This window comes from Plectropomus leopardus, chromosome 11, assembly GCF_008729295.1.
Source record: "Plectropomus leopardus isolate mb chromosome 11, YSFRI_Pleo_2.0, whole genome shotgun sequence".
Taxonomy (NCBI): Eukaryota; Metazoa; Chordata; class Actinopteri; order Perciformes; family Serranidae; genus Plectropomus; species Plectropomus leopardus.
Window position 1 is genome coordinate 14537723 of NC_056473.1, and position 12567 is coordinate 14550289.

At 38.8% G+C, this 12567-nt stretch overlaps 1 protein-coding gene across 1 annotated transcript in view; it reads left to right on the forward strand.

The window, feature by feature from the left end:
- Positions 1–1112: 1112 nt before the first annotated feature.
- The window catches only part of pik3c2a (phosphatidylinositol-4-phosphate 3-kinase, catalytic subunit type 2 alpha), a 58693-nt gene continuing 47238 nt past the window's right edge, over positions 1113–12567 (forward strand). Inside the window, exons 1-2 of the mRNA XM_042495616.1 lie at positions 1113–1200; positions 8524–9762. Coding sequence (XP_042351550.1) covers positions 8605–9762 — 1158 coding nt within the window. The 5' untranslated portion in view covers positions 1113–1200; positions 8524–8604. The remainder of the gene's footprint in view (positions 1201–8523; positions 9763–12567) is intronic.

A 12567-nucleotide genomic window follows, 5' to 3' on the forward strand; every position in this document is an offset into this window, starting at 1 on the left:
ATTTCCTGCATACACTAAATATATAAATGGTAGAAAAAGCTAATGCATTAACATTTTTCTTTATCAAGTGTAAGTGCTGCAAGAACAAATGAAGTCCTGCACCTTTCAGTGGAGCATTTTAACAATAGGAGCCAGTTGCTCCTGCTAGTCCTAATGTATTGCTAATAATAATCCAGTAATATAATATGTATTAGCCTACTCTTTAATGGGCCATTCTGCATATTACATATTTTTACTTTATGCACTTAAATAATTTGAAACCTCAGCAAAAGAAAAGACCAAAAAATGAGCAAAAAAATAATTAAAAAGTAACAAGAAATTTACCTTGAATTAGCAAAAAAAAAAACAACAACAAAAAACAAAAAACAAAAACAAAATAAAGTAAAAGAACAAAAATAGGAAATGACCCAAAACAGTCCTAAAATAAAATAAAAATGCTAAATAGAAATAAAATAATAATAATGCATAATAATCATAACAGTAATTATTAGTTATTATCATCCTATATAGTTTTCTTGGTATTTTTCCTTAACTATTTGATAATTTCCATTGATTCTTTCTCTTTTTTAAGCTACTTTTCAGGTCATTTTCTTGTTACCTTTTACTATGTTTTTGCAATTGGCTGGGCCTTTCATACTGACTTGTTGACTACCATTTTCCCCGTGTTTTTTTAAAGAAATCAAACCAATTTGCTAACTTTCAAAAGGTTTAAATGCATGTGAAAGCCATCTGAATGCAGCACAAAAACTATAAATGCAGGTTTCAGAGGTTAAGAATATTTCATGCTGATACTTTTACTTGAGTAAGATTTTGAATGCAGGGCTTTTACTTGTAACCGAGTATTTCCACACTTGTTACTGTTATTTAAATCAAATATTTGAGTACTTCTTCCATCCATTAGTGGTGTTATGTTGTAATGTTGCATAAAACATGCTGAACTTATCCTGAACTCCTCTGCATATCCCTCCAGGACTTACATAAACACATGTATTTCGACACTAACTACTTTGCTCCACACGGTGTCGCTGCTCTCACATGTCATCTGCAGTAAAGCCAGCCAAGCAGAAACGCTGTGATCCAACTGTGTCCAACCAAAACTCCATCCAACCACCTCGACAGGAACTGACGTCTCTTCGGTGCAAGTGGATGGAAAAAATGCAGCTGCAGGAAAAATGGCTCCAAACACCGCACCGCTAAAAGGTGAGGAATTAACCTTTTTACAGTAAAGGTCTGCGTGTTAAAGTTGTAGCATATAGCTGGCTAAAATCAGCGGTTACGACTTCGTAGTATCTGACCGTTCCCCGAGTGATAAAGCCCGCATTTCCTTCTTGTTGTGGGCAGTTGGCAGGACCTAAGCTGTTGCCTGGGCACTTTTAAATTAATAAATCAATGTCTCTCAAAGTAAAACAGTCGTGTAAGTTATGGTTGTGTCGCTAAATTCTGTTTATGTGTCTGTGAACGATATGTTTGTCTCTTTTTGCGCACCGCTTTGTTAGGTTTAGCGGCTAACTTAGCATCCAACAAGTCAAAAGTTAAAGTTCCAGCCGCAATCAAAAGTATCCAGAAGTGGCATTTGAGCAGGCTAGCCGGAGTAGTTAGCTTGTTTACTCTATCCTCATCTGTTGAAAGTCGCGTTTATCTCATATTATCAAACAGCTAGGTCATGTTTTAAAATGTTAGACGTGATTTTGTGTGAAAAACAAACGACTTCACAATTCGCAGCGCATCATTTGGTGTCAGGTGAGCATCAGCCGACAGGTTAGCTAGCTAGTAGAGTTGTATACAGATGTGTTGTGAACCGCTAATTATGCATTTTAAAAGCCTAAAACTGTCAGTGTGTTTTTACTAAGTGTTACTAAGACGAACATATTTCCGTCGGTTGAATTTCTATTAAATATCTTATTCTAAAATGTGATTATACAATACCCCAGTGCTAACCAATACCAATTGGGATCAGATGAAACAGTGTTTTCCCCAAAGTCATATGAGAGAAAATGTCGTTTTTGTTGCTAATTAAAATACAGGGATGAACATTAAATAGTCTGACAAACTTTTCTTTAGAGAGGCAAGTCACACACCTCTCTGAACACAGCATTATTTCAAACAGAATTGGAGCTGCTTGTCTGTAATGATTGCATGTTTCTCAGCTTTTGACAACAAATGTGCAATTCTTTGCTCAGCTGAGGGTGTTACAGTTTAAAGCATAAGGTTATCTTGGAGGTGTTGCATGCATTTGTAAATACAAAGTACAACACCAGTTATCAGATTAATTCACAGCTGGCCAAGTGCGCAACTCTCCCCCAGGGGTTCTTTGTTTCTTTTTATAGACTTAATGTTTTGCACAGGCCAGCCTAAGCAAAAGGCAAGCGAGTACAGAAAAAAAAAAAAAGAAGTTGAAGTGTATTGTTAACTTTCCCAACAGCCACACAACATATCTCACAAATCTATAAACTTAACCTGGTTACTTATTTTCTTTTTTAAAGATGTTGGCCTGTACTTTGATCTGCTGTACAGTGTATTGCTTGCACTTTTGCACAGTTATTGAAAGCAAAATTCTTATTTGTCCCATTAGGTCAAGACAGGTTCACTGTTTTTGAAGTGTGTCTTAAAAGCAACATTCAGGTGCCCAAGTGAACATTGAATCAGGTTTTTCTTGCTGTAATCTCTCCTCCTGTCACTAAGAGATCCTTCTCTTATGCATTTTCAATGAAAGAGATGAGGACAAATCTGCAGTCCTCGTTCTGTAAAAAAAAAAAAAAATGCATTTCACAATTTATGTGAAGCAGTCTGAGTAAGTCAAAACTTGTGTCCTTTTAGTACAAACCCCTCACCCCCAAAGTTTCCCCCTTTATCCCCTTTATTTGACTTTGCAACAGATATACTTTAAAATTGTATTATTTTTGTCCGGAAAAATTTTGGCTTTTTTCCCCATCACTAGCACCAAAATTGCCTCAAGAGCAGGGGGTTATTCCAGAAAGCAGGTTATGTGAAAACTCTGAGTATGTTAACCCTTAGATGAGGAAAACTCTTCCAGAAAGAGAGTCAAACTCTGAGTCAATCACCATGGTAACTGACTCTATGAACATAACCTGCTCCCTGGCAGGTTTTCTATAAGAAACCCTGAGTTTCTGCCTGTCTCCTCTGACCTGGATCAAGCGTCAGACACGGGCTGTCTGTATCTTCACAATCCGATAGATATCGGAGCAGAATTATTATGCAGTGCGATCAGACCTTGATTGGATATGTTCTCATTCCAAGATGAATATCTGTTAGAACGGTACCGTTTTTCATAACACTCAATCATTGATCTTAATAACGTTCGTACATTTCCAATCTCACATGTGCTCTCACATCAGAACAAAATTTGTGCATCAAGCTACGTTTTTATAATTAGTATTTTATTGAGTTTTCATATACGCATCACCACATTTTAGTACACCAATCAATGACTCCGATATGGATAAAAAAGATAATATTTCAAAATAAATATAAAATGAATATATAAAAAATAAAACAAAACAAAACTCCAATAATAAATTCAATTTAAAAAGCATCCAAAAATCCAAAATACCAGCATAAAATAAAGAAAGAAAACAAACTCAATAATCAAATATCAGTTAGCTAAATAAAAGTACCATCCCAACATTTGTATGCACAATAATCTAATACACAATCATCAAAGTAATTCTCAGTCCCATAAAGAAAGTTAATATTGTGTTCACAGTGTGTGCTTTATATCAGTATCAAATGTTGATTTAGTCAGCAGGATATTAGGTGAGAGGACATATATGTGTTAAAATAGCATTCTGTTGGGGGTTTAAATTACTGCATTTTGAACTAGCCACTGAATGGATATTTACTTTATTTAACATCAAATATGAATAAAACCAAAGTGAGGTTGGCCTACAATCCTGGCCTAGCAAAATATGCCTTACCTTTCTGAATTATGTTTTTATATTTCCTTTTCCAGTTGCGTCGGAGGGCTTTTTCCCCTGTGGGATTGCACCAAAATGAAAACAGACTTTATTCAATCCACCACTTTCTCATCTGTATGCTACGGTTTTAATAAAGTGCAGTTAAATGTTAAGTTAGTAGACAAGTGCATTTAAACTTATGCATTGACATGATTGACACGGGCAGCAATTTTCTCCCATGCTGCTTTTCTCTCCTTAGCTGATGCAATGGTGTTACTTTTTCCTTCTAAATATGGGCTCATATTCGCCATAGTAAGCACGAGGACCTTTAATTCAAAGTTCCTCTAGTTTTATATAATAAATGCATAGTATGGGTCCCTAACATAAGGAAACTAATCCAGTCAATTCAGTTTCCTCTAAAACATCTAAATTGAATAAAAGTAAATTCAAAATCAGCCCAAATACAGTCAAAATATGCAGACTCTGGTTTAAAACATATATTTTGAATTTTGAAAATATCAGAAATGGATTCAGCAAAAAAACCTAATGTTGGGAACCCATACTATGCATTTAACTCAACATTTTCAGGTTCAAAATGGGGCTCCATAGGCTGGCAAATGGACTAATGGGGTAAAGTAACACGGTTTCTTTTCCTCAGCAGTTGCCATGGTGAATTGAGGTATCGGGGCTCCATTGATAATTTCTTTTTATTGACGTTGTGCACGCTCTGAACTCAGGGTGAACATACTCAGAGTTGATTGAACTAATTCAGATCAGCTGTTCTGGAACCGAATACTCAGTTTCCCGTCTCGGAGTAAATCAACTCAGAGTTCAGGGTTAGACTCAGAGTTTGTTGAACCTCCTTTCTGGAATATCCCCCTGATCTCTTCAGGGTAAATATGAACTGGAGGAATGACTACAGCAAGCACATCCAGTTGCATTGTCCATATGGGTGCCTAACTCTTGTTTTAAAACAGACTTGAGGATTTGGAAGGCTATTCTTTAATCAGTAATTCTAGGGGATATCCCAAAGTTTCATATAATAGCAAACATATCTGAATTTTGGCATACATATTTCTAAAATTATAATAACATATGTAACATTTTTACATTTGGTGGAATGGCGCTTTTTGAAAAACATAAAATCAGAACAAACTGATAAAGTATGCATATGTGATGTTGTCAGACCGTGTGTAATAAGATAATTTTACAACTTTCAATCCAATCCAATCTAAAGGACAAATTAAAGTAAACTGTATGTTAAGGGGTTAAAAACATGCTGGTGGCTTCGTCAAACCATCAAGCAATTGATCTAGGAATTCTCCAGACTCTCCAACTTTATCTTTTTTAAATTTATATATTTATTTTATTAATTTGACCTCAGCATCCTTAAATCTTTTCCCTCAATTAGGCATTTTCACCGGAGGCTTATGGCTTCAAACAGTAATAATATTAAATATAGCTCTTACATGACCTGAACTCTGCCATCCTATTTGTCTTGGCTGCAGTTGGCTTTTCTCCACAAGTGGGACTTTCCTCCTTTGTGTGTCGTCTTTCGCCATATATGGACGTTAAGCATATGGCTATCTTGGTTCAGGATCGTCTGTGTTAAGCAAAGGTTTTACTCATCGTAGTGTAGCTTTGGTGCTGTTGAATCTTCTTTGTTAAAACAGCATTACTCATTGTCCCTTTGTCATCCTTCCTTTAACTGGCGCTTGATTTGCCTAATCTGCAATGATTTACAGGGCAAACCAGTTTAAAAAACAAAACTAATGTTTATGAACTCTAATCACATTATGTAGTTTCTCAGATTGGATCAGTGTTTATGGACAGAATCAGGAAGTAGCTGCTGTTTAGTGTCTTGCTCAGTTTTTTTAACTTGGACATTTGGCAGTTTACAGTCTCTGATCTTGTGGTTATGGAATAGTGACTTTAACTGTTGAGCTTCAATCTGTCAGAGCATGCACTCTAACTGTGTGCAAAATCAATAATGTACGGATGAACTATTTTGGTCAGAGCATGTGACATTTCTGCACAGAATAAAGCCATCAGTGACAGCAAGTGCCAGAAGACGATGACCTTCCTTTTTATGCATTTAGTGTCCCAAAGCTATGTTCTTGGCAAAGTTAGCGCTAGGCTCTCCGAGTCAAATGCTTAATGAATGCAGCCACATTGTCACTGCCCGCTGGTGTTAGCACAGCTGATAAGACAATCTTGGGCCATGGTGCTAACATAATGCTAACAGAGCGAGAGAAAGCCAGAGGAAGAGAGAGAGAGACCCGTTGGGCTGCTTAGCATGCCAAATTCCTCAGCTGCACAATAGTGCTAGGCTAGCCTGAGCCCCAGCACAGCCAGCCCTCTCCACCACAATGGGAGGGGAAGCTCAGGAGAGGCCGGTGACGCCTGGGGAGGGAAGGAACTCACTCAACCCTGGGGCTGTGATCGCTCGATGAATGGTCGCTTTGAGAAGGCGCTGTGTCATTTCAGGACCACAAGACGCTCTTTGCAGCAATGTTTTTCTCATCTTATAGACGTGGGATGCTCTTGGCTCCTTCCTGTTGTAGGCTAACCATAAGTAGCTGGCATCAACTTTGGGTTTTTGAGGGATAGTTGGAAAAAACAAACAGTTTGATAAATCATCAACTTGGGATGGGAGAAAATAATTGGCAGAAGCACACAGATTGGTATGTTTACTACATGCCAACAGGTGGTGTGAGTCATATGTCACCTTCTTGTTGTAAAGCACTTTGCGCCCTTGTTTGATTAAGTCTTTTTTTTTTTTGGTATGTGTACAGCCCGGCTGCTTGGTTAAACAATTACACTGTGCACCTTGCAATGTCAAGGTGAACAACAAAAAGGCACACCAGTAGAGGAGAGCTTGCTGTGACTAAGCTGATCAATTAACATGTCAGGAACATGCTAGTAACGTAGCCCATGCTGTGACCTAATTGATGCCCTTGCCTCCAAAACAAGTGCAAGTAATTATTGGCTGTGCATATATGAGAAATGGCAGCAAATCAATAAGCAATCAAAGCCTGGTTTCAGCAACAAGGCAAAGGGAAAACATCAATTAAGAACTGGCAGTTAATAAATGAATGCATATCACACAGGGTCGGAAGTTAGTACCAGCCACTGGCCAAATGTTAGTGAAATATGCAATTGGCTAATAGATTTGCTTCACTCACCATAAAAAATCAATGATAATATGTTGTAACTACCAGGAACTGTGGAAGGTGAACTAAAAGTTAATTTTCAACCCTGATATCACACAATAATTAGGCATGCAAGATATTGGATTTTTTTTACAGATATGCCAATATATAACTCAGTTGGCTAACTGATACCGATATCAATATATCCACTTTTTCCCCACCTGATTTTAGTAATCATCAAATATCTTCTGAAGTGCAGTTAATATCATTTTGTGCATACTCTTATCACGATGGCCCAGTGGCAGATGGGGACATAAAATACAATGTTTTTTCAGTGTTTGTAATATTCATTTATTGTGCAAAATAAGAAAAAGACTTCAAGCTAGGGTTGATGTTTTCTACATGTTCACTTCAGTTAAAAAAAGAAAAATCTAAATTAACATGTCTACAGAAATCAGCATGTTGGCCAATACAATATTTAATTTTAAAGCCAGTATCGGTCTCTACCAATGACGTGCAGATATTATTGTGCATCTTTAAAAATAAACGATATTTGATATGAATTCTATGTATTTCCAGTAAATACATTGAGATAGAATAATTATATGCTTATCACGCACATGCAAGGCTAAAAAAAAAACAGCGAACAGGAGGAAAATAGTAACACCTGCACACTTACTCAATGCCACACAAGTTTAATAGAGACAACATTTACTACTTGGGTCTTTGTCAGGTCAAAATGTTTGAAAAGATTAAACCACACTTATACTTACACATAATGTACACCAAAGACTGATGAGCTCCATGGTCTATTTCAAATTACTAAAAATATTTGTGTGACCTGCTATGATTATTATAAATATTATAATATTTCTGGAATAATGTGCTAGACTAATTTAAAAACTTTTTAAAATGATATTCAGACTGCTCTGAATCTGTTTGACCCGTAGACTGTATAAAAAGATGGACTCTTACAAAAGTGATGCCAAAATATCCCAGATTAAGCTGCTAGATTAAAGTGCTATCTTGCACTGCTGAGTTACACCCGTCCGACCAATTGTGAGCAGCGCCATGGATCGTTAGCACATCGATTGGCACACATAACTGTCAATCATGATGTCATTCTGTACAGCATCAAATAGTAAGTAATAGCCAAATTTATTAGAAAAACAAACCCTTGAACAAGCGTCAGCCTGATGAGAACTACCTAAAATGACGGAAAAATTAATTTGTGTGTACTTTGATCTTTGATTTTGGCTCATGTCCCATCATCTAATATAGAGGGGGCGGGCTTTATGACATAAAGTATACCAAGTGGTGATCATGATTTTTTGGCTTCACTTTTAGAGAGCTGTTATATTTTCCATTTTCAAAGACAGTCTATGGTTTAACCACCTTTGAAGGATGTTTATCTAAATGTTTTTGTCTAATTTGTTTGTTCTTCTTCCCTTTTTTAGGTGTTTAAAGAGTTGCCTCTCAACCTTTGAGCCACACTGACTTAAAAGCTGTCACACTCATGGCACTTTCCAGTTGACAGAATGGCCCAGATATCAAGTGGTAATGGGTTCAAGGTGGATGTTTCCCAGCCGAAGGGGGTTGTGGGTAAAGAGGAAGCCCTTCGCATGGAGGAAGAGGCTTTAGCAAAATTGCAAAGGGTTAAGAGACACACTCTTTCGTCTTCAGCACCCTCATCTTCCTCAGCAGCATCCTCGTCCTCCTCAAAACCAAAACCATCTATATCTACCACTACTGCTCCTCTACCTTTATCCTGTTCTAACAGACCTGAAAAAGACCTCATTGTCTTCCCAGAGACCAAGAAGCAGGCAGAGCAGGACAAGTTCAGGGATATTGATGTGGAGAAGCTGACCAATGAGGAGCTTGAAAAGCTTCTACTGGATGAAAACTTCGGGGTTAACAGCAAGGTCTCCCGCCCCTCATCATTACTTGGGTTTAACCTCAGTGCCTCCTACCCAGGAGGCCATGCCTGTAGCTCCTCTCCTTTCCAGAGCAGCCAATGGACGCCTGTTCTGTCCACCCCGTCTAACTCCAATGTGTCCACTCCCACCCATCAGCCTTCCCCAATGTTCCCCTCTGCTCCATACCCCAAACCAGGCACATTTCAGAACGGCCTCACTCCAACCATGTCACCCTTCATGGCCTTGACGGCGCAGCAGCCATCTTTCATGACCTTCACTCCCATCCAGCCTGCTGCTACCATGGTCTTCCAACAGCCTGCAGTGGACCCAGAGATGGCCAAACTGTTTGACAAGATTGCCAGCACCTCAGAATACTTGAAGAATGGCAAATCGGCCAGCACTGAACTGGATTCCTCCCAAGCGGGCACTGCTTCTCTGGCACCCAACCCACCACCCCAGCAGCCAGCAGTGATGGAATCTTCTAGCATCAGCCGTTTTGACTGGCTGGATCTGGACCCGCTTACAAAGCGTAAGGCTGAGAATGAGGAAGCATCCCTGGCATCAGGAGGCACTGTACAGACAGTACCTGTTGCAGGGGATCCTTGGGATGCAGTGCTTGAGACTGAAGGGAGCAGTAGTGGCGGCAGCCCCCCGCAGGAGGCGAAAGCGTCACTGACAGTTCGCACGCAGCACAGGAGAGCATCAACAGGAGCAGCTGTCACAAGGAGCCACTCACTCAACATCCCAGGGACCTCCTCCCAGCACAAACCAAACAATCAGGTAGGATTGCAGTAAAATGTAAAGCTTTGCAAAATGAAAATCTTTTCTTGCCTTTTAAATTGGCGGAAAGCTGCTGTAGGCCTTTTTACAGTACACCTTTTAAGCTATTAACAGACCAAAAATCTATTTCCTCTGTTAGCTTTTTACTTTGTGCACCGTTGTCCTACATAAACACATAATTTTCTGCCAAAGCCTCAGTAATTTTACATCAGAAATGATTTAGCAATATTTGCACCAAGATGCAATGACACCTGTGGGTTTGTGCCGATGATGTCAGAGCGGTGTAACTCAAATTTGATCAAACCACACCCACACAGTTCTGATGAAGCAGATAAGCTGAGCTTTCTCTCTTTATTGGACCACAAATTATACATGAATAAGCTGTATAGCCATGGTACAGTCCCTTCTCCTCACTTGTCAAAGGTGGAGACTGCTGTCCTGGAAGGAGAGCAGGCAGCAGCTCGGGAGACGGATCTTTGATCGAGGCTGTAGCTGCTCGAATTTGCCCAGTGAAAAAAAAAAAGTGGTGTCACACTGGGCTGGTGACCAGCAGCAGTGTGCGAGGTCTAAACTGTGTAATGGCAGCAACAGTAGTTATCCAGTCCCCAGGAGCTGCTGCTGCTCCTCTGCTCCAGGTAAGGTAGTTCGTAGCGGTGAGGAGTGAGATGGAGGACACACAGTGATTAGAGGCTTTTGAAGCTGCAGCCATGAGCCCTTGGCTTCGGTCACCAGAAGGCTAAATTATTAGCAATGTTTTCTGTCCATCTCTGAAACACTTAGCCTATATTGACCTGTGTTTTGTTCTATTTATTATCAGACTCTTTTTGATACAGCTGTGTCCCTTTTTTGGATTGCTTTGCAGTGTAGGCAGTGATTGTTGATGCAAGAATAGCAACTTTCTCTGCAGGATTCTCCCACCATTGAATTAAGCATTCACTGAATGGTCATGCAGGTGCATCTGCCTTTGTAGAAAAACAAATAAGAGTGCCCTCTCTCTTAAATGACCTGTGATTGGCTAAAGACGGCTGTCATGGTCTAAATTTTCTGAAGCCTCAAAAACAGACAACTTAAAGAGGTGCAGTAGTCTAGTTTTCTTTCATATTGCTTGAATATCAATATGCTCAAAACGTTAATCATGGAATTTTTGTCTAATGATGCTAAAATTAAAGTGCCTACCCCAACTATAATACCTTAAGGCTGTTTTTTTGTAAACTCTCATTAATTTAGTCATGGATATTTAACATCGTAGAAAAAAACTTAAGATTTGAATGTTTTCAGCGGCTTTAATAACAGCTATATTGCACCAGTTGCAGGATACTGGCAATATGGATGCTGGCTCAATGGCATTCCCTAAAGGAAGATTTAAATCGAATAGAGCTGTGATTAATGTTATTAGTTACACCTGTGTCTCATTCTGTCAATGACAATTTACACTCACATCCAAACCTGTTGTGCCCAACCATATTTTCCTATCCATACCAAAGATTTACTTTTGCCACCTTCAAAAGTCCATTTACTAACAACCATCAGTCTTTGCACACTATTGACAGCTTTTACAGTATGCATTGCAGCATAAATTGCAAAATAAAACCAAAACTCTTACAACATTGGCTAGTGGGAGTGAAGTTTAATCTTGACAGATGCTGGTGGATCTTCTCATTCACCCAAAACACCCATCAAAGTCTCACTTACAAATGCTTGTATACTGCTCATTCACTGACTAGCGCAAGCAAAACATCCTCCTTACTTCTGCTCCCTGTAATTAAGTTTTTCACTGTGGTTAGCTACCCACTGTTTCACCCCACAATTTCCTCTCAACCACATTTCGTGATTAATTTTGCCATGCAAACTACATGACTGAACTAATTTCTTGTGATGAATATTTAGAACCGTCATTTGGGACAGTGCTGTGGGCAAGTGGCATGAGATATTGTTGCCTCTAAATCTTCTTTTCTCCCTGAAAACTAAACAACCATCTGTCATTTGGCTGGAAGCTCAGAGCATCGTAGTCAGCAGTACAACCATACTGAGGAGGCCCACCAGCCAAACATGAATTTGCCATAATGTGCCTTCGTCTTTATTCCGTATTTGAGAGTCAGATTAACCGGAAGGTGTAAATCTTCTGTCTGGAAATGATTGATTGAGTTTACATGGACATGAATTGCCTGTTAATGGGGCTTATCCTGGTTAAGATCATTTTCAGGGTATGGTGTTTACATGAGCACAGAGAAATCCCATTAAACAAACCAATAATGTTAGACCAGAGCGACAGGAAATAATAACATTACACTGTACATTTGCTATCACTTGACAACTTGTTTGCTAGTTTCTTCTCATCTAGGATCCCAAACAGCTGTATATGCTGAATGCAATTTTTTTTCATTACTACATTCAAAACATTAAACATTTTTTTTAAATTAAAGTATGTGCAAAAAGTCTCCCTTTTGTAAATGACTAAAGTACAAGTGACATCCTTCATCCAGTTGCATTTTTTCCATACCGAAGGAAAGCAAGTGTTGACAGTATGATGACCATCAGTTTTGATACTGCGGTATACTTTGAAATAATATACTGCTGCAACACTAATCGGGATAGGGTGTTTACATGCAACAGTATCTGGGTTTCTTTTGGAGTGCACCAGGTAGGATATTCGGGTTTCTGAGAACAGGATATGGTGTTTCCATGCTCAAACACATAAACAAAGACCCAATCATAAAAGAGGTAATTGATGTCCATGTAAATGCGCTCAATAAGTATATTAATTGCTTCTTTATTAGCGATTTTGAAATACTCTCACAGAAGTAA